At 40.1% G+C, this 22,698-nt stretch overlaps 1 protein-coding gene across 3 annotated transcripts in view; it reads right to left on the bottom strand.

Annotated features, from left to right (window-relative positions):
• The window catches only part of SLC44A3 (solute carrier family 44 member 3), a 152,558-nt gene that overhangs the window by 102,603 nt on the left and 27,257 nt on the right, over nt 1-22,698 (bottom strand). For all 3 annotated transcript variants that reach the window (XM_089677272.1, XM_089677271.1, XM_089677270.1), the window contains exons 4-6: nt 18,979-19,121; nt 14,252-14,388; nt 6,746-6,839 (exon numbers count right to left, since the gene is read on the bottom strand). In XM_089677272.1, coding sequence (XP_089533398.1) covers nt 6,746-6,839; nt 14,252-14,388; nt 18,979-19,121 — 374 coding nt within the window. The remainder of the gene's footprint in view (nt 1-6,745; nt 6,840-14,251; nt 14,389-18,978; nt 19,122-22,698) is intronic.

Below are 22,698 nucleotides of genomic sequence, written 5' to 3'. Positions count from 1 at the left end.
TGTGTAAAAAAAAAAAAATATGATCATTTCCCCAAAGTAGTACAATGTTACTATGGTAACATTGTACTACTTTGGTCATAGTGAAATATGAAAAAAAATCTTAAAAAATATAAAAAAAATGTAATAACTTTTTTTTTAAATTATAATTTTTTTTTCATACTGTCACCAGTCAGTGTCCCTGATCACCGCCATGCCAGTTCTATGTTGCTGTACTGCACTGGTGATAGTATGTAAAAAAAAAATTGTGAAAATAATTTTTAAAATTTTACATTTTCGCCATGCCTCTTATAAAGTACGTCGGACAGTCTACTCTGCAAAAAGGGATCATTTGGGGGATATCTGTACTGTTCTGACAATCTTGGATCTCAAGAAATTAGATTGGCTGTCAGTACTTCAGGATTGATCAATATTCAGATATATCCCATAGTTTGTGAACTCTATAACTTTCCTACAAACTACAAAATACATCCTAATTTGGGTTATTTTCACCAAAGACGTGTCAGAATACATCTTGGCCTAAATTTATGAAGAACAATTATTTATTTGCAAACTTTTATAACTGAAAGTTTTGAAAAAAAAAACACGTTTTTCTTTGTTTCGGTCTTTTTTTGTTAATTTAGCAAAAAATAAAAACCGCAGTGGTGATTAAAGAAAGCTCTAGTTGTGTGAAGAAAATGATAAAATTTTAGTTTGGGTACAATGTTGTATGACCGCGCAATTGTCATTCAAAGTGTGACAGCGCTGAAACCTGAAAATTGGCCTGGGCAGGAAGGGGGTAAAATTGCCCTGTATGGAAGAGGTTAAGCTAAAAAAAACTTTAAGGATTTAGAACCACTTTAATACAGCTTGTCCGTGTTTCCAGAAAGCAGGGGGCAGGGAGCTTATGTAATGCTCTGCAGATCTCAGTGAGAAGAGCTTTGACAGCTGACTAGACACAGCACAAAAACAGAACTGAGGCTGTCGATCACAGGCTGCGTCCTAGAGATCCCTCCCCTGTCACATTTTTTCTCATGGTAACTCATGCATGCTGATAGCAGAGGAATGAGGGAGCATACAGAAATGACACTTAGTGCCCTGGGTTGAGACAAGTACACACTATTTACTAAAGCTGGTTCACTCAGAATCTGGTACAGCTGTGCATAGCAGCCAATCAGCTTCTAACCTCAGTTTGTTCAGTTAAGCTTTAGCAATAAAACCTGTAAGCCGATTGGTTTCTATGCTGAAGTGCACGAGATTCTGAGTGAACCAACTTAAGTAAATAAACCCCAATATGCTTTGTTCATATTTCATGTCTGAGGTTTACAACCAGTTTTGCTAGTTTTAAGGGGAAAACACTGCCCCTACTGGCCACATAGAAGACTTTTGGCTGGACAGGGGTTGACTGCTGAAGCCTGCTATCTCGAGTCCCTTTTTGGAATGTTGTACTCTGTAAGGTGTATCTGTAAAATAGGCACCTAATGTTCCCTTTGGCATCGGGTTATCAAAATATGTTCAGTTGCTGTAGCTAAAATGTATAGAATATCAGATGGTGTTCAAATCTAAAGGGAGATTGTAAGCTCCAGGAGCAGTGCCTTCACATTCCTTCTGTACTGAAAGTATTGTAATTGTACTGTCTCCCTTATATTGTAAAGCGCTGCGCAAACTGTTGGCGCTATATAAATCCTGTATAATAATAATAATATCAATGATACTCTTTTGAGCTCTTCTAATTTCTTCATGGGGAGCATAAATCAAGCCAGAAAATCTGAATATAAAACAGGGTAGTATATTCTGTTTTTTTCCTGAGAAAGTAAAGTTCTTATAAAAGTGACCTGGAAAGATGTTTTACATTTTTTATGACATCATCTGTCCTAACCCTTTTAAATAAGCCCAATAATAGTATGAGTGGATGGGGAAGGCTGGCAGTAAAGTTGATGTGACCCATAAACATCACTCACCAAACAGCCCCCAGTCTCTTGGTTAAAAGTCTTGCTTATTATAAAACTAGATTCTACTATCTTCAACACAGTGATGGGGCTTCTTAGGGCTTCTTAGGTTAAGGACATCTTTAATTATTGTTGAATAGGATTAAAGCTAGGTTCACATCTATGCATGTGCAGTTGATGCATCTTTAGGCCCATTTTCATGCTTGTGGTGCAATTCCATTGAAGTCTATGAAGCCAAAAATGCACTGCGCTGCATGTAAAAAAGTCCATGTACCCTCCCAAGAAACACACCAGTGGAAACTGCATAGATGTGAACATGACCCATAGGAACTATGTTATATGAACTATAGTGTATTTCTGCAAATGCATTGCAAAACATATACTGGTATATATGTTTGCTATAGAATTCGTTAAAGTGGTTGTAAAGGCTCAGGGTTTGTTACATTCATTCATTCTATGCATGAAGGTAAAAAACCTTCTGTGTGCAGCAGTGCCTCCAGCCCCCTCAATACTTATCTGAGCCCCATAGAGATCCAGCGGTGAGCACGACAGCCTCGGCTATCCCGGGTCTCTGCCTCCTCATTGGCTGAGACAGCAAGTGGGAACCAATGTCAATCACAGCCAGTCAGCTAATGAGAAGAGAGAGGGGTCGGGACCAAGCCGCGGCTGTGTGTGAATGGACACACAGAACAGCAGGTGCCCCCATAGCAAGCTGCTTGCTGTGGGGACACCCGACAGGAAGGAGGAGCCAGAAGAGCCTGCGGGCGACCCGCAAAGAGGAGGATCCAGGCTGCTCTGTGCAAAACCACTACACAGAGCAGGTAAGCATAGATATGTTTGTTAATTTACAAAAAAAAAAAATGAATCCTTTAGTATCGCTTTAAATCATATGAGCGCAACAACAAACGCTATAATACCCTAGGGCTTTGAGGCGTTGGACTTAGTGCAACACTGAGTGAGTCATGAAATATTATTATGACTCTTCATTCATGTATTCATGTCAGAGCAGCTGTAATGGCCCTCTACAGAACCACCTAGCTGTGAAAGTGAATTTCCACCAATGACAACAAATAAGACACTGGGTGCCGATACTCTCCACTCCCTTCCCAAAATACCACATCCCTTTCCCTTGCTGCTTCTGAACCAGTGACAACTGTTTAAATTGGGAATTCCCCTTACTTTGGAGAGATTTTACTTCCTGTTGCATTGCTGGGACAGAAGGTAGACAGGAACCTCCCTGGGCACAGACAACAAAAAATAAGCAGATTTATACCCTTCACTACTCTAGCCAAAACTTTAAAAAAATTGCCTATAGATATACTTTAAATATAATTAATGTGGAGCTTTGAAAAATAAATGAACACATTTATTGAGTAAAGTAAAAAAACAATAAAGGTTGCATGTTTCTGATCTGATAAGTAATTTGGTTTATCATTCTGTACACCATCATTCTTTTTGTAACACAATGTTTTCACCCATTTTTTTTGCATCTCAGCACTACTGATCTCCCTCAATCTCTTTCAGCCACTTCTGGTCATCACGCAGTCAACTCACCAGCAGTTGCACATTCTTCCTCTGGACCTGCTTTCTGACCAAAGTAGACCAATATGTCCTGACATGGCCCCTTACCATAGCCACTGAGGCTTCTTGCACATTGGGCATTTAACCCTGATGTATGAGGCTTCAGTGTTTAGCTGAGGGTGCAGGGCACAAGTGAACCACCCAGCCCAGAAGCCTGCAGCCTAATAAACTCTATGGGAGCTTGAAATCTGCTGAGGCTGGGTGGTTCACCTATTAGTTATGTACATTTAGGGCACTATATGCCGAGGAAGAAATGTCTGGAATGCAAGCAGTCTGCATTCCGGGCCCTCATCCTTGGGCACATACAGCCTTAAATGCAAGTATTGCTAAGTGCATTGCCAAGCTCTAACCAGCCGCATCAGCTGTCAGACTCTTTAAGCAGTTTCACAGGCTACCAACTGTGAGGCTGGATGATGCCCATGTGCCATCCAATCACAGCTAAATGGGATCTAAGAATGGAGGAGGGGTGGATGATTGATAAGTCTGCCCCCTCCATACAGGGTAAGCTGTAGTAATGGCGTCTATGAATAGAGCAGTTGGGTGGAAAGGGTAGTCATACTCTCTTGATGAGTGCCTGTGACAGTCCCTTAGTTCTATTAACTTCCACCGCACCAGAAGATTTATGTGGTGAGGGTGGTGGAGCATCAGAGGACAATTTCAGAGAAAGGAGGACACAGCAGCACAAGGGACACAGCTTACATTACGTAAACAATGTCCATTGTGCTGATGTTTTAGGTAAACATAGACCCTAAATGCTAAAGCTTACTGTATATGAGATTTTAGCAATTGGGTTTAGATTCACTTTAACACAGTATACAAGTGTTGAATTGACACTAGAAGCAGTTTTGTGTAGCAAATCCACCCTCCATCACAGGCAAAAATCATATCTGTCAAAATGTATTGTTTTAAAGTGGTACCATGCACATACTGTAAGTGTGCCGAAGCAAGATACACTGACTACAGTTATCTCTCCTGCTTTTCTTGTGATCTGCATTTATCCATCAAAATTAAAGAATATGTTATAAGCAAAATACTGTATATTGATGGACACTACTACACCTTCTTGGACACAGAACAAGTATGCAGCTAGTGAATCTATGGCTTTTGATTTGTATACTAGTTAGGGGCAAGTATGTCAAAGTATTGCAGCAACAAAGTGCGAGTATGGAAAACAAGCAAGTAGAATTACTAGGAGATCCTTAACAGAGTACTCAATATTTTTTCATGACAGGTTTAGATGTTCACATAAAAATTAAACGGAAAGAAAACTTTTTCGAGGGCCCATTTGCACCAGAACCTAGGTATTTTTCATGCATTTATGCGTGTTTGTGTTGAGAAAAAATGCAGCCTGCTGTACCTTTTTTCCATACACTACACTGAAATATAATAGTGTAAACTATGACCATTAGCAAACAAAGGTTCAAAGATTTTGGATTTTCTATGCATTGGGAATTAATTCAAAAATAGATCCCAGTAATTCTGGTGACATTGGGCCCTTAAATCCCACTTGTACAAGTTTTTAAACATCCCTTCTGCCTTCCTAATCCAGACAGACATTAACTTATTTAAAGGATTAGTTCATCTTTAAATAAAAATTAAAAATGCACATTTTTTTGCAGGTAAAAAATGTGTATTTATTATTTTTTGTTTTAGGAGCCTGTAAAGCATTGTACCAGTGATTAGCAGATCGCTGATGCCATGCAGGTCTCCTGCAGACCTGTCAGTGTATCTGCTTCCTCGTACCTCGAAGCCGATAAATACTGACAGAAAGACTCGATGAACTACCACAGCGCTCACAGCACGGTGGTAGTTCATTGAGAACTACAAGCCGGCAGCCGCATGGGACTTGTAGTTTGCTCATTCACAGAACACTTTGAATGAGTGAGTTTTTTTTAAATTGGAACAGCTAGCGGAGAGAAGAAGATCCCTCACTAGCTGTCACAATGGGGATTGAGGGGAGCGCGGCCCAGTTCGTTTTTACCATGTTACACCCTAATTATGGGTTATCGGATATGTTATGAAAGGTGAACTTATCCTTTAAGTGTAAAAACAATCTTAAAAAAAAACACCTGCTGCCTATTAAAGCAAATTACTGGAGGTGGCTATTTTGGGGACCAATAAAAACTGTTTGCATTTAAAGTGTTACTAAACCCACAACAGTAAAATCAGTCTGTATATGCAGTACAATATGCTTGTTATACTCCCTGCGGAACTTAAGGGGTTAATCCCCTGCACTGTGTAAAAAAGATGTTTGATCCTGTCTTCTCTGATCTTCCCCTTATTCCACATTCCCCATTTCATCTTCTGATAGAACACAGCCCAGGGGACACTCTGCACATGCTCAGTTAGGTGTGTACTGCTAGAGAATTTTTTATTTTTCTTGGGAGGGTGCATGTGAACAGCACAGGGCCAAACAGCGCTGTCCAGACAGAGGGTCAGGGGTGATAGGGCAGTGAGAAGAGAATGAAAACTCCTCCTACAAGCTTTAACCTGTGTTCAGCTGGACACTGATATAAGTCACAAGACTGCTCTAACTACAGATAAGAAAAGGTATTTAGCAGTTTATATTTACTAAAATAATTGCGTTTCCATGTTCTGTGTACTGTGGGAGACCAGATATAGTGAATGTAGGGTTCACTCATGGCTGAGTGTTGTAAGAGGAGAGATTTCAAAGGCTGCAGCACTGCACCCTTTGTTTACATGTGTGAACACTGCAATTGGTCACAACAATCACATGGTACAGGGCCAATGAAATCACAGATTGCACTGCTGCAAGGCCTTGAGGCCGCACATGGGCAGCCAGAACAGGAGGACATACGAACTGATGGGGCAAGAGTGAAATAATAATATCTGGAAATACTACCATAAAAATGTCCTTGTTCAGGCCTTTTATTAAGTCACAAAGCAATGTCCCTGTCTCCCAACTATGCTCCTGTGTTGTCACCCAATCACATACTATCCAAATTAATAGCACAAGTGGCCGCACCAAAACACATTGTGCAGACATCAGAAAGCTGCTCCTGGGTAATTTTTGTAAAGTCTTCCATGAAGTTAATGCATGAATCCATAAATTAGCGGCAAAAAGCCTACAAAAGATCAGCATCTCTGATAAGTAATTAAGCAAGAAAAATATAAGCAAAAAAAAAAAAACAGCAAATACACAGTGCCCTATATAACTTAATGTCATTCAGTTTGAAATTAAATGTACTTTAAATAACAGAGAAGCAGAAAAATCTCACCTTGGTGATACTGGCAGTACAGGACACCATTCTGAAGCCATGGGATGGTTTGTGTATTCTGTATAGTTCAGTTTATATACACACAGGTGAGAACCTGATTAATGATACAGAAAGGTTAGCTTAATATTCGACTATAATAAAATCATTAGAGCAGTAGAAATCATTATGGCCATTTTATAAAGTGGAAAACTGGAGGTATAACAAGTCAAACTTTATAGAAAATGTTCCCCTGGGCCTGTAGAAAAACAAAACTCCACTTTTACAAAATAACCCTGTACAACAAAAAAGTTATTATTTCTGTTTAATTAGTCAGTAAGCCACTTTTAATGCTTTTTCAGAAAAGAGGCTGTATATACAGCTCTCTGAAAAGTGACCTGCGGAGGATAGCTTTTCAAAGGGTTTCATATCAGAGGCTTCCAGGTGTTCTATTCTGTAACCTCCTGAATGTCAGTATTTTTTTTTAAATCCCAAGGAGGATTTTTTATTGAAATACTGCACAGCAACCACAAGCTAAGTGTCTGACTTGTGGTTGTGAAACACTCACATTGACCACAATGGGAAAGTTTGACAGGCTAAGTTAAAATTGCTGCGAAGCACAGCCTCGTGATCCTGACATGTGTACAGTCCTACCCAGCTGTAATGAAAGAGGTGGTAAACCTGTGGCTCAACCGCCTGTTTTTACTGCCCTCTTGCCACCTGTGTGAAAGAGTCCTAAGAACAGAATTACCAGCAGCTACAGACCTACATTTCTATGAACTTCTACATAGGTAGCATGCACAAAACATAATTGCTTTAATCATTTTACATTTATTCTACGTCCTTATTAGTAGAAAATATTGTAGATATCTGACTAGTGTTTGTAAAGCAAAAAGTATTTTCACCTTAATGCATTCTCTGCCGCAAGGTAAAAAACCTTCCTGTATCTGTGCACTCCCTCCACCCTAAATACTTATCTGAGCCCGATCTCAATCCAGCATGATTCCTAATGCAGCAGCTCTTCTATCTTCTCTCTCTTGGAAGCAGTGGCGGCTATTGGCTCCTGCTGCTGTCAGTCAAATCCAGTGAGGAGGGAACAGGGACAGAGCTGAGCCACACTGTGTGTGTCTATAGACGAACACAGCCCAGCTCAGGATCAAACCCACACATTTGCCCCCATAGCAAGCTACCTGCTATGGCGGCAGACACATAAGAGGAGATAAGATTGCCATCAGAGGACATCAGAAGCGGAGGTTCGGGGCCACTCTGTGCTGTGCAATACCATTGCACAGAGCAGGTAAATATAACAAGTTTGTTATTTTAATTTAAAAATAACAAAACAGAATTTACAATCACTTTAAAGCTAAACTCAAAGTAGATACAAACAAATTAACAATGTTGTTTTGTATTAAGTAAAAATCATTAAATGCATTTATAAATGCAATTTGTGTAGGTATCTGAATTTGTGGTGACATCTGCCTCTTTACACAGCAGAATTCATAGCAGAAGATGCCTGCACAAGCAGCCAACCAGCACCTTCTGCATGCACCTGAACATACACCCTGTTCCAAAGTATTATGCAAATTCTATTTAATTGTCACAAAGATGAAATATTTTGTTTTTCAGTTTAACTCATGGATGGCATTGTGTGTCAGGGCTCTTTTGATCACTGAAAACAATCTCGGACACCTGTGATAATTAGATTGGCCGGTGAGCCCAATTTAAGGAAAAACTACTAAAGGAGGGTGTTCCACATTATTAAGCAGAGCACCATTTTCAAGCAATATGGGGAAGAAAAAGGATCTCTCTGCTGCCGAAAAGAGTGAAATAGTTCAATGCCTTGGACGAGGTATGAAAACATTAGATATTTCACGAAAACTTAAGCGTGATCTTCGCACTATTAAGAGATTTGTTGCTGATTCAGAGCACAGACGGGTTCGTGCAGATAAAGGCACATTGAGGAAGATTTTTGCCAGATCCATGCATCGGATCAAGAGAGCAGCTGCTAAAATACCATTACATAGCAGCAAAAGCATTTGAAGCTGCTGGTGCCTCTGGAGTCCCACGGACATCAAGGTGTAGAGTCCTCCACAGTCTTGCAACTGTGCATAAGCCTTCTATTCGGCCACCAATAACCAATGCTCACAAGCAGAAACGGCTGCATTAGGCAGAAAAATACATGAAGACTAATTATCAAACAGTCCTGTTCACTGATGAGTGCCGTGCAACCCTGGATGGTCCAGATGGATGGAGTAGTGGATGGCTGGTGGACGGCCACCCTGTTCCAACAAGGCTGCAACGTCAGCAAGGCGATGGTGGAGTCATGTTTTGGCCGGAATCATGGGAACAGAGCTGGTCAGCTCCTTTAGGGTCCCCGAAGGTGTAAAGATGACCTCTGTATGTGGAGTTTATGACTGACCACTTTCTTCCCTGGTACAGAATTATGCTTTCCATAAGAAAATCATCTTCATGCATGACAATGCACCATCTCATGCTGCAAAGAATACCTCTGCATCAATGGCTGCTATGGGGATAAAAGGAGAGAAAGTCATGGTGTGGCCTCCATCCTCCCCTGACCTCAATCCTATTGAGAACCTTTGGAGCATCCTCAAGCAAAAGATCTATGAGGGTGGGAGGCAGTTTACATCCAAACAGCAGCTCTGGGAGGCTATTCTCACATCTTGCAAACAAATTCAAAAACTGTCCAAAAACTCACAAGTTCAATGGATGCAAGACTTGTGAAGCTGCTATCAAATAAGGGGTCCTATGTTAAAATGTAACGTGACCTGTTAAAATGTTTAAAATGTTAAAATGTTATTAAAAGTTTGATTGAAATAGCTTTTGATTTCAGTAAATATGCTGCAAACACAACAAATGACAATTTTCAGTTCTTTACAACCTATAAAGTGTTTTGAAACTTACTGTGTGTAATAATTTGGAACATGTCATTGTAAGTTTTTTATGTTTAAAAAAAATACTGTTATCATTAGGAGGTTTGTTCAATAAACTTTGAATTGTACTCTTAATAGTTGATAACATGAGAATTATGCTGACTGTTATTTGCATCAATTACATCAATTTACATCAATTATTTAGGTAAATGAGAAAAATATAATTTGCATAATAACTTGGAACAGGGTGTACAGAAAACACGCAAACAGTGAGTAGAAAGATAGCTTCACCAGTGCTCTGCTGCTCCTTGATTATTCAGTCAGTCTGGGGTGCATTTAACCATTGCTCCTCACCAATTGGTACTGCTGCTACATCAGAAGTTGTGTCATTTGGCAGAGGTTTCTAGGTTACAAAACTGGATAGGCAAAAATACACATCCATTTGCAGATCTCCCCCCTTCCCTTCATTACTGGGCATTGAAAGGAGAAGCAGCAAACTGATGCAGTAATCTGACACTCTGTTCTTGCCTGCTATCAGTATGCTAAAGTCAAATTCAGGTAGATACACTCTATGCATTTAAGTTAAAATGTAATGATGTATAAAGAGTTGCATCAATTTGTGTCTTTTATTTCTGCAAGTGAAAGGCAACGGCACAGAGTTAATGTGTGAGACAAATACAAATGCCCAGGGAATAAAGATCACTGATCTCAATCAGGGTTTCACCTCTGGAGGTGGATCGGGAACAGAGGGGTAAAGCTGTGTCTTGGAGGAGAGAAGTGACCAGGCTTGCGGAGACCGCGGAGGTCGAAGCAAAGGCTGAACGAGGCTTAGATGTACAGGGACTGTGCTCAGACATGACAGCGAGGACAGTGATCATCCTTTACCCCGTGCAGGAAGGATTTGCCAGTATATACCAGCCAGGATGCAGGGTAACTAGCATGGAATTCACAACCCAGAACTGGCACCTAGAACAGAAGACTGGCCATGCCTGGAACATGCAGCCAGAAAGTGCTGTATAGAGTACATAGAAATATTCCTAGCTACTGAACACTACTGCAAAGCAATGTTTACCCACTGAACGCCAATGCCACTGTGTTCTCACTGTTTCTGATAAATATTTGCAAAGTTAAATTAATTAAATTAATAAGCAGAATTTTATAACTTATTCTTTCATTTATTATTATGTGTACAACTAGCGATTATGCTGTCGTGAGCTATACATCTAAAAATAATTCTTAGGAGTTCCTGAGTTTTTCAAGGGTTCTTTAAGAGTAAGACATTGAGAAAGGCTGGATTCCTGTATAGGCACCAGGACTGTGTCACCTATGGGTCTGAATCTTGTGCGAGAAGCAGATTCTGACCCAGGATGACTTCCAGAAAAAATAATGCACCTGTCGTCTAAGGAGAAAAGGGAGATGAAGGTGCTGTAAATTCATGATCTCTTGGAGAGGTCATAAATACCTACAAATGTATACAATACTTAGCATGCATACAATTGTGGTGTATTTATAATGTTTTCACACAAGATTCCCACAGCTTTCTCCCAAGTGTGACACATTTTATCAAGTGGATTCAACCACAAGGTTTTACCACCCCTAACTACTAGTGTAATAAGCCCTTAAAAGTGGATTTCAAGGTATTTTTTTTTCTTTTTGTAGCAATCCTTACCCATAATAAATGTGTCTTATATGTTACAGATTATATGCTTTCATCCAACATTCTTGCTATATTAGGTACTAAAACAGATGGCTGTGATTATGCAACTTCATTAGAGATGGACTCCTCAAATGACATCAGTGTTGCTCTATCCCTCCTTCCCACAAAGGTTACAGAGGGCCTTAAATCCCATTTTAGAGAATCTTACTTTCCTTCCCCTTCAGGAAATCATAATTAATTTTTTTTGTTTTTTCCTTTTTTTGCAGGGGAAATACCTTTTTCTGAAAAGTGCAGTTGCCACTTCAACCTTTCTCGCCTAGGCGAGAATGTTTCCAGTTGCCCATAGCTTTCAAAGTTACCCCTGTCATGCATCCCAGGAGGCTTTGGGGCTATGTAGAACACTGTGCATGTGCAGCAGAGCATCATCAGAAGGCCAGCTGCTAGGACTTAGGAGTGGCAGACTGCCCCTAGGGCAGGATGAAACGTGTGGTGGCCTTTGGCAGATTACGGCAGGACACTACTGGATTTGCTGGTTGCGCAAATATGTGTTTTAAAGACAACCCAGGAAAATAAAAGGAGAGTGAAGTTCCTCTTTAAAGTGAAAGAAAAGCCTAACTATATTTTCTTAAAATGTTTCCTCCCCCCTACTCTTATCTATCCTGCTTAACCTGTCCAAAAAAGATCTACATACCTAGTTCTAATCCACTAAAGTCCAGTCATGTGATCCCACAGATTCAGTTGACCTGTGTCAGTGAGCAGCTGCTGCAGGGGAGAGGAGGGTGCGCCAACAAGGAGCCAATAAGTGACATCATGGCTACTGGAATTCAGAGCTGGTGTCAAGCACTCACAAAGCTGCAGGATTACAAGATTGGACAGTAGTAGGTAAGTATCCAGATCTTTTTTATACATGGTAGGAAGGATAGGTAAGAATACATAAATTTTTAGGAATACTTATATTTAGTTTTTTTTCCCCACTTTAAGTAACAGCTTAGTCCTTCCCTATGTCATTCCGAAATGCTTTGCTAAGTAAGTCTCCTATTAGATGTGTTGCCTCTGCAGTGATCCCTCTACCTTTACTGCATCTTATTAAAAAGGAGGCAGGATAGCAGGATCATGTGACCTCATTTCAAAAGACGATTTTTAAGTACTTTCACTATTCATTTTCAAGTACAGGTTTTCAGTTCTCTGCTGAACGTGTTTGGTCTGGAGCCCTGACTTCTGCTTCAACATGAAAAAATATCTCTAAGGCTAATCCCACTTAAATCATTTATGTCACACCCATTTGAAATGCCTGGGGAAGTTTTCATTTTGAAAAGACGCACTATTCTGTCATCTACCAGCTGGTGTCTGTTGTTTTCACACTTTTTCCTGTCTTCCTAACATTAGAATTAAGTGAAATTCCAGGCAAAACCTTTTTAATTTCATTATGGATAACTAAAATGTATCTGCTCATTGGTCAGATCAATCCTCACATCCCTATTTCTGTTTCAATGCCGAGTATGCGGTTTTGCTGCATAGGAATTATATTTCCTATTAGTGTTGTCAGCCCTCTACATTTATTTTCTATGCAGAACCATCCTGCACAGCGGATACTTCTATACACTCCTGCGAAAGTTCACTCACGCCGCTGGTAAGATGCTTTGTGCTCTGTCACCCTGCTGGTATGATGTATCATTTTCCCTACTGGCAGTGCTGAGAGATTACTCTGGATTTGACATGGAAACTGGAGTTACATGTGGCCAACATAAGGCTGGAAATGACATGCTATGTGCTGAGCTTATAGCCCACCAGCCACAAATTTTGACAGAAAGTGATTTTTACTATTTGGAATACTGGAACATGCACAAACATTGCTATATACTACATTGTGCTATTGGAGAAGGTTAACCTTTATTTTTCTATATTCTAATCAGGTTTGTGGTAAACCACTTATTTGAGTGTCCTTACAGCAGTATTCTGACTGGCCTCAGGTGACACATATAGATAAACAAATTAAACAAATCCTCCTACATAAGTGGCACTAGTTTTCTGAAGTCTTTGCTTTTCTACATTCATCCAAAGTACTGGATTTATAAAGCTTGTCTAAGAGTTCAGAAAAAAAGGAGCGGGGAGCTGAAATTACACACTGCAGAGATCAGTGAGGAGAGCTCTGAGAGCTGATTGGAGGGAAGGAAACACCCTCTCCACACAGCTACAGGAACAGAGCTGAGGCTGTCAATCTGCTGAAGTTTCCTTCCCCGTCACCATTTTTCTCTTGGCATCAGGAAAATTGTCAGAAGTGATTCATGCTGATAGCAGAGGAACAAGGCAACAGACAGAAATGACACTTAGTGCTCTTAATTGAGACAAGCACACATTATAGAGGGATATGCTTTGTTCATATTTCATGTCTGAAGCTTACAACCACTTTAGGGACTAAATTTAGATGTCAGTTTAGATATTAGAGTTAAATGTTAGGGTTCAATAAGCTGCTAGGAGCTGGGTTACGGATTACATTTTAGAGGGGGGTTACATGTTTAGGAAGGACATTTTTACTAGTGTTAGGGTCACTTTATATTTTAGCACATTTTTTAATATTTTAGGGAATTTGGGATCTTCACTTCTTTGAGCTTAAAACTAATGTTCCACTAAATCACATGTATGGAGCATGCATATGTACTTTTTTAAGTGAATCATGTCATTGGTGACCCCTGTTGCTATTAAATATACAATAAAAAGTTGCTGCAGCCCAGACTGCAGGGAATCATTTTTTTCTGACATACCTGGACTTGTGTTTGCCACACAACTGAGGAATCTCACATTTCCTTACAAAATAAGTTCACCCAAAATTCTGTGAAGAATTAATAAATGTCCAATTCCCCTCTCACGTAATAGAAAATTACTTCTCTTCCACTTCTATCCCAAGTAACATTCATAAAACACAAAGTACAGAAGCCTTAGTACATCTGATGAATATTAATGCCCAGAATAATCACTGCTTACCATTATTCTTTGCAAACTGCAGCAGGTCCTGCAAAGTGGTCAGCTTTTCCTGAGGGCAACTTCTTACACACAATGCAGTGGAATTGATCTTAAGGTTTTTGAATTTCAAGTTGCATGAATTCAAAAAGAAAACATGTCTGTAAAAAGACAAAAGCATTGACATGATCTATATTGTTCTGAGGTTAACATCTCCTCCAGATTGAATTACATTATCCCAAAATTCCACCAAAACCGATTCCATTAATGTATTAGATAGATGATGCTTGGGGCCAGGGCGGTCAACCCCCCCCCCCAAAAAAAAGATCTGTAAAATTATGCTATAAAGATAAAGAGTTGTTCTGTCAGTGATGTCCTAATTTTTCTGTGCACAGGCCACCTTACCCACCACAACTTTTTTTATCTGTAAAGTTGAAAACCAATAGGCCGATTTCCCCGGCAATGATGGTCAAATCGGCCAAACATTTTACCGATAATAAAATCTGCACATGAGCTGTGACCTGGAAGAAGAAGAGGAGGAAGAAGAAGAGGAAGAGAGGAGGAAGGAGAAGAAGAAGAAGAGAGGAGGAAGAAGAAGAAGAGGAAGAGAGGAGGAAGGAGAAGAAGAAGAGAGGAGGAAGAAGAAGAGAGAAGAAGAGAGGAGGAAATAGAAGAAGAAGAAGAAGAGAGGAGGAAGAAGAAGAGAGGAGGAGGAAGAGGAAGAAGAAGAGGAAGAAGAGGAGGAAGAAGAGGAAGAAGGAGGAGGAGGAAGAGGAAGAAGAAGAGGAAGAAGGAGGAGGAGGAAGAGGAAGAAGAGGGAGGAGGAGGAAGAAGAAGAGGAAGAAGAAGAGGAGGAGGAGGAAGAAGTAGAAGAAAAAGAAGGAGGAGGAAGAAGAAGAGGAAGAAGAAGAAGAAGAGGAGGAGAAAGAAGTAGAAGAAGAAGAAGGAGGAGGAAGAAGAAGAAGAGGAGGAGGAAGAAGAAGAAGAAAGAGGAGGAGGAGGAAGAAGAAGAAGAAGAAGGAGGAGGAGGAGGAGGAAGAAGAAGAAGGAGGAAGAAGGAGGAGGAGGAAGAAGAAGAGGAAGAAGAAGAAGGAGGAAGAAGAAGAGGAGGAAGAGGAAGGAAGAAGGAAGAAGGAGGAAGGAGGAGGAGGAGGAAGAAGAAGAGGAAGAGGAAGAAAAAGAAGAAGAGGAAGAAGAATTCCAGTCCGCTATTATATTTGACATGAAAACGTATTGTGGTTGCAACAATGTATCTATTTGTATCCGAATAAAAACATCTGTATCCAAAATTGATACAAATGGATACATTGTTGCAACCACAATACTTTTGCATGTCAAATATAATAGCGGAGCTCTCTGCAAGTGCCTGCATAAAGCAAGTAAAACGCGGGTCAGAAGGAGGTTGAATGCACCTGTTAACAAATTCGGAATGTTCTGGGGAGTATCTCCAACTTATATTAAAATTACACTGCATTTGTCCATTGACATACAGTCAGGTCCATAAATATTGGGACATGGACACAATTCTAACATTTTTGGCTCTATACACCACAATGGATTTGAAATGAAACGAACAAGATTTGCTTTAACTGCAGACTGTCAGCTTTAATTTGAGGGTATATACATCCAAATCAGGTGAACGGTGTAGAAATTACAACAGTTTGCATATGTGCCTCCCACTTGTTAAGGGACCAAAAGTAATGGGACAGAATAATAATCATAAATCAAACTTTCACTTTTTAATACTTGGTTGCAAATCCTTTGCAGTCAATTACAGCCTGAAGTCTGGAACGCATAGACATCACCAGACGCTGGGTTTCATCCCTGGTGATGCTCTGCCAGGCCTCTACTGCAACTGTCTTCAGTTCCTGCTTGTTCTTGGAGCATTTTCCCTTCAGTTTTGTCTTCAGCAAGTGAAATGCATGCTCAATCGGATTCAGGTCAGGTGATTGACTTGGCCATTGCATAACATTCCACTTCTTTCCCTTAAAAAACTCTTTGGTTGCTTTTGCAGTATGCTTTGGGTCATTGTCCATCTGCACTGTGAAGCGGCGTCCAATGAGTTCTGAAGCATTTGGCTGAATATGAGCAGATAATATTGCCCGAAACACTTCAGAATTCATCCTGCTGCTTTTGTCAGCAGTCACATCATCAATAAATACAAGAGAACCAGTTCCATTGGCAGCCATACATGCCCACGCCATGACACTACCACCACCATGCTTCACTGATGAGGTGGTATGCTTAGGATCATGAGCAGTTCCTTTCCTTCTCCATACTCTTCTCTTCCCATCACTCTGGTACAAGTTGATCTTGGTCTCATCTGTCCATAGGATGTTGTTCCAGAACTGTGAAGGCTTTTTTAGATGTCGTTTGGCAACCTCTAATCTGGCCTTCCTGTTTTTGAGGCTCACCAATGGTTTACATCTTGTGGTGAACCCTCTGTATTCACTCTGGTGAAGTCTTCTCTTGATTGTTGACTTTGACACACATACACCTACCTCCTGGAGAGTGTTCTTGATCTGGCCAACTGTTGTGAAGGGTGTTTTCTTCACCAAGGAAAGAATTCTTTGGTCATCCACCACAGTTGTTTTCCGTGGTCTTTCGGGTCTTTTGGTGTTGCTGAGCTCACCGATGCGTTCCTTCTTTTTAAGAATGTTCCAAACAGTTATTTTGACCACGCCTAATGTTTTTGCTATTTCTCTGATGGGTTTGTTTTGTTTTTTTCAGCCTAATGATGGCTTGCTTCACTGATAGTGACAGCTCTTTGGATCTCATCTTGAGAGTTGACAGCAACAGATTCCAAATGCAAATAGCACACTTGAAATGAACTCTGGACCTTTTATCTGCTCATTGTAATTGGGATAATGAGGGAATGACACACACCTGGCCATGGAACAGCTGAGAAGCCAATTGTCCCATTACTTTTGGTCCCTTAACAAGTGGGAGGCACATATGCAAACTGTTGTAATTCCTACACCGTTCACCTGATTTGGATGTAAATACCTTCAAATTAAAGCTGACAGTCTGCAGTTAAAGCACACCTTGTTCATTTCATTTCAAATCCATTGTGGTGGTGTATAGAGCCAAAAATGTTAGAATTGTCTCCATGTCCCAATATTTATGGACCTGACTGTAGGTCATATGTTAGAGATTTTGTTTAAAGAATAACTATTAAAATAGATAAGCTCTTTTAATATACCCAGGAAGGTGAAGCAGCTTCATTAATATAACCTCCTATATAATCTTTTCTGTCTCTGAGGGCATTCTGGCAGTTTCATGTTAAAGTGTCACTAAACTCACAATAGTAAAATCAGTCTGTATGTGCAGTAAAGCATGCTTGTTATACTCGCTGTGCAACCTAAAGGTATGAACCTGCGCATTGTGTAAAAAGGATGTTTGATCCTGTCTTATCTGATGTACAGAAGGATCTACATTGAAAAGAAAAAACTGAAGAAGGCAACAGGGTGCTTAGATAACATAAGTTAGTCTTTTATACAGCAGATGTTGAAAAAAAAGATATCCATCCTAGGACACAAGCAAACAAACTGAGGCATGCTTGTAGTGGAAAGGGTTAGCCTGAGCTGGCCTACAGTCTTTACAGTTTTTTGTTTGCCAATGTCCAATCCTCTTATATGTGGCAGTACAACCCAAAGGCTGATGACTTCCTGTATCTCTCAATGGACGTGAAAGTAACATTATTTGGGGAGTTGGGAATTCTGACCTAATCTTTAGATTATTCTAAAATGAGGCTGTAATGATACTGCCTTTGTAAAGACAGATAAAACACCTCAGACTCTTGTAATAAGTGTCTGAAATGTTTCCTCCTAAATTTCTATTGTTATTGTGGTGTAGCAGATTGCTCTCTTTTAACAATACATTAGTATTAGTTGATAGAATACTAGGAGGAAACCAGTCAAGCTTCCTCTCTCTCTTTTGGATATTTAAAAATAAGTCTGAATAAAGACTGTACTTAAAATAGATATAATGATTATATTTAATAATTGCAGTAAGGATTGCTTTGGATCCCAGAGATAAGGCATCCTCATGGGAACTTGTGGATTTAATTAGCTAATACTCTTGTAATCACAGACCACTGTGACATATCATAGTTGATGGGAGCTCACCTAACTACACATATGGTAAAGAGGGCCCGTTACACATTTTTAATATGAACAAGAGGTGAATGCTCTAATGAACACTAATGGGCCTCCTTTATTCGAAGTATGAAAAACACGGTGTGTGCTGGGGTACAACTACTGATTCTCCAACTATAATTCTAATTTTTTGCTGCTAAGAAATGCAGATAGGTCTTTCCTCCAAATACCAACATTGTGTAACCCATGGTCTATGAGACTTTTACCGTAGAAAAATGTAATTCTGTTTTTTACACCATTAGGATATTGAAGTCACAAGTTCACAAAATGTTTATGACATAGTATATACAGATGTAAAATATCAATCTTAAGTTTTAATGAATACAGCAATACTCTTCTTACACTTTTCCCTAAATGCAAGGAGGTAATCCTAGTCACCACTCCCTTACTACACAGTAATCCTCTCCAATATTTGTGTGCACCCCCTCTGAGGCATTAGTCATTGAATTAGGTTTACCCTAATACAAACTTTACTAAGAGTTTGCCAGATTTCACTGTAAACAGAGATGACCTCTGTCCATATTCACATAAGATAAGGGATGCCGGCTCAAGGAAGGTTAACCCAAGAATAAAAGAGGAGATTTCAATACGTACTTTCTGTTAGTCATATCTTTTCCAGAAAAAGGAGCATTAGGGATGGGAGAGTTCCGTCTCCCACACACATTTCCATAACTATCATAACCAAATACAAGTCTCTCTGCAGCTCCGGCTGTTAACGAATATCCACTGATGAACATCTGCAAAAAATCGAGAAAACACTCTTATTATCTCTTCTTTAAATACAGAGTCCCATTTTATAAGTTACTTTCAAACAATACATGAGCTTAAACTACTACTCTGTGATGAATTAGAGTTTAAACAAACAAAGCCATAAAGGAGTACCGGTTAAATAAACACCAAAGACCTTCTGTTGATGTTATTTTCAGCCTTGACTGACCTCCATTCCCCTAGCAGCATGAGAAATACTATAATAAATATGTCACTTGTGTCAAGCTCTCCTTTTTAATTGCTGATGTTTAAAAGACAAGTTCACATTTTAACAAAAAATAATAAATTCACTTTTTTTTGCAGTTGGAGCTTCTAAAGCATTGCACCAGCGATCAGCAGATCTCTGGTGCCATGTAAGTCTCCTGCAGACCAGTCAGTGTGTCTGTACATTGTACGGGCAAGCAGATACTCACTGACAGGAAGACTAGATGAACTACGATAGCACTCCACAGCATGGGCGGACTGACCATTTGGAAACTCGGGCACTGCCCGAGGGCCCGGGGTCAGTAGGGGGCCCCATGAGATGCCCCTGGTACCTTTTTCATAGGCTGTTTTGAGTTTGGGGAAGGACACAGAGGCCCCATGATCCCCTATTGCCCGGGGGCCCCATGAGCTGTCAGTCCACCCCTGCTCCACAGTGCTCCGGCAGTTCATTGAGAACTACCAGCCGACAGCAGCAAACGCTACCAGGGGCTTGTAGTTTTCTCATTCAAAGAATACTGTGTATTTGAGGGGGCTGGTGGATATGGGTGTAACATGTTATGAAAATTTAATTTATCCTTTAAGAGATAATATGGTCAGAAAGGGGGTTATGATGCAAAAATCTGAGGAGTTTGCACAGCTTGACAAAAGCTGCTGACCCACTAATGGTAGGAAAAGCAAGTATTACATTTCTGTTCACACCCCTTCTTTCTACCAGTGCAGCTTGCCATGTAAAATATTTGCTTTCTTCCCAAATCCAGTGATATTGTCTGTGTGGCCAAACTGGGCACTGCACAGCCCTTGTGAGCACCCAACGGAGACATTTTCTAAGCAGAGGCTGTGCAGCACCATCCACAGCTACACAGCGATTATTCCTGGAACAGGAAGGGAGGTATTTTACATGGCAGGTTGCACTCAGTTGTTAAAAACAACTCTTGAGTAAAGGTTATAATACAGGGTAAAATCTGTTCTTGTTGAACACTATTTTAAGCTTTAAATAACTTTCTTTTCATTAATTTCTCTGGGGAACCATACTCATGGCAGCCTTCAACTCTACCTTTAGTAATAAATAGAGCTATGGCACACTTCTGCATAGCCATGTCCTAAATTCTGTGAGATCTATGCTGCAGTTATTATTATTATTATACAGTAATTATATAGCGCCAACGGTTTGCTCAGCGCTGTACATTATAATGGGAGACAGTACACAAGACAGTACAGTAACAATACAATACAATACACGAGGGGTTCGAGGGCCCTGCTTCTTGGAGCTGACAATCTAGGTTGAGTAATACATCCTGGTCTAGGCCTGTACCAAAAGTGTATCTGAACATGCAGCAGCAGGACACTGATGAGATCATCATTCTGCTCTCTCCTCCTCCTGTCGGCACTGGCTCCTAGTGTTGCTACTCCCTCTCCTAGTCTAAGTGCAGCTGTGCACAGGATTACAGATTTGTGCTATCAAGACAGATTCAGGTATCTTTGCCAGCTATATATGTTAATACAAAATCAATAACTGCACTGAATGGTGTTTTTTTTATATCTTCCAGAACTTCACCTTTAAGTTTAAATTAAGAATGTCTAAGGAAAACAGCAACTTTCCAGGAAGTAATATGAGGGAGTTAACAGAGGGCTTGCCTTTTCCGAGATGACCAAATGGAAAGAAAGAACATTGTACACTTGCAAAATCATAGCTAATGGAGAAAATAGAAAACTGATTCATTTATGGAAAAAGCTGCTCATACACAATTAAAAGTAATGTTGGAGAAAAGAAGTTCCCACCAAAAAAGAGCATTAAAGATTATATATTTTTTATGAATTTACAATGTATGTATACAGCTAAATGTATTGGTTACATATCTTTTCTGTTTCAGTTGTTAATTTAATATCTGGTAAATACCAAGTTTCAGAGACAAGAAAAGATGACTGAATGGTTACTGTCATAACTGGCATGTACTCTGGATACATCAGAAAAAACCCCAGATATATCAGACAGAGTCCAGCTGGCAGGTACTTTTGGGGATATTTAAGAAAACTGCAACGGATATAAAATCAAATCACAGCTTTTAGCAGTCTGGCTTCAGTAAAGAGCACTCGGATTGAGTGGTGAAGACCTCCACCCTTTTAGATGATGTCTTCCGTAATCTGTTTTGTTTCATTGTTTTCACCTTAATATAAAACCATGGGATGTTGCTAGGAAGCACTGACTGAAATCTATGCTAATAATGGAATGTTCATTATACCTAACCACAGTAATATGAAATGCTGCTATCGTATGATGTGCAACTTTGCAACTAAGTATTATATAGAGTATCAATACTCAACAAAGTGACTACTGTAATTGTAATCATTTTTTTGTAGTCCCTTGCTACATTTTATAATTACATTTATAATTAAGTCGATCCTGAATACGGCAGCCAGACTCATTCACCTTTCCAACCGCTCCATCTCCGCCACCCCCTCTGCCAATCCCTCCACTGGCTTCCGATTGCGCAACGGATCAAATTCAAAATCCTAACACTGACGTACAAAGCTGTCCACCATACTGCCCCGAACTACATCACTGAGCTAATATCCAAGTACCGCCCAGCACGCACACTCCGCTCCTCACGAGACCTCCTTCTCTCTAGTTCCCTGGTCTCCTCCTCCTATGCCAGTCTCCAGGACTTCTCCTGAGTGTCACCCATCCTCTGGAACTCCCTGCCCCAACCCATCAGATTATCACCTACTCTCCTCTCCTTTAGGCGCACCCTGAAAACCCATCTCTTCAGGGAAGCCTACCCCATCCCTTGCTAACTTGCCGACCTCCTCCACTCTTCCTACCACTCCATCCCCGACAGCTATCTCCTCCTGTGCCACCATCCCTTCCCTCCAAGATTGTAAGCTCGAAAGAGCAGGGCCCTCAATCCCCTCATGTTTTGCATTGTATTGGTATTGTTCTATCACATGTTCTGTCCCCCTTTGTAATGTACAGCGCTGAGCGAACTATCGGCACTTTATAAATACTGTTTATTATTAATAATAATAATAATAATAATATAGATTGTTACAATAATTTTATACATAGTTTCAGATTTATACACAGAATTTACTAGAAGGTATCTTGTGGGGGAGACTGTAAGACTTGTGAAATTATGATGCAATGTTTAAATAAGGCCAAAAAAGCAAGCTTGGGTTTATGGACGTTAACCTGTCCGTTTATCATTGCGTGATCCCAAAATGTATTAAAATTATATTACAGACAATTTGTTTGTAGTCTCTGCTCCATCATGGGCTTGTTAGTCCAGTATCACCACTGCCTTTGACCTTCCTTTGCTTCCACAGACATTCTCTCACTGCAAGGGC

The sequence above is a fragment of the Staurois parvus genome, unplaced genomic scaffold (genome assembly GCF_062004578.1).
Source record: "Staurois parvus isolate SC_StPar_1 unplaced genomic scaffold, SC_StPar_1.0 ptg000183l, whole genome shotgun sequence".
Taxonomy (NCBI): Eukaryota; Metazoa; Chordata; class Amphibia; order Anura; family Ranidae; genus Staurois; species Staurois parvus.
This window is presented reverse-complemented; position numbering and strand designations above follow the sequence as displayed.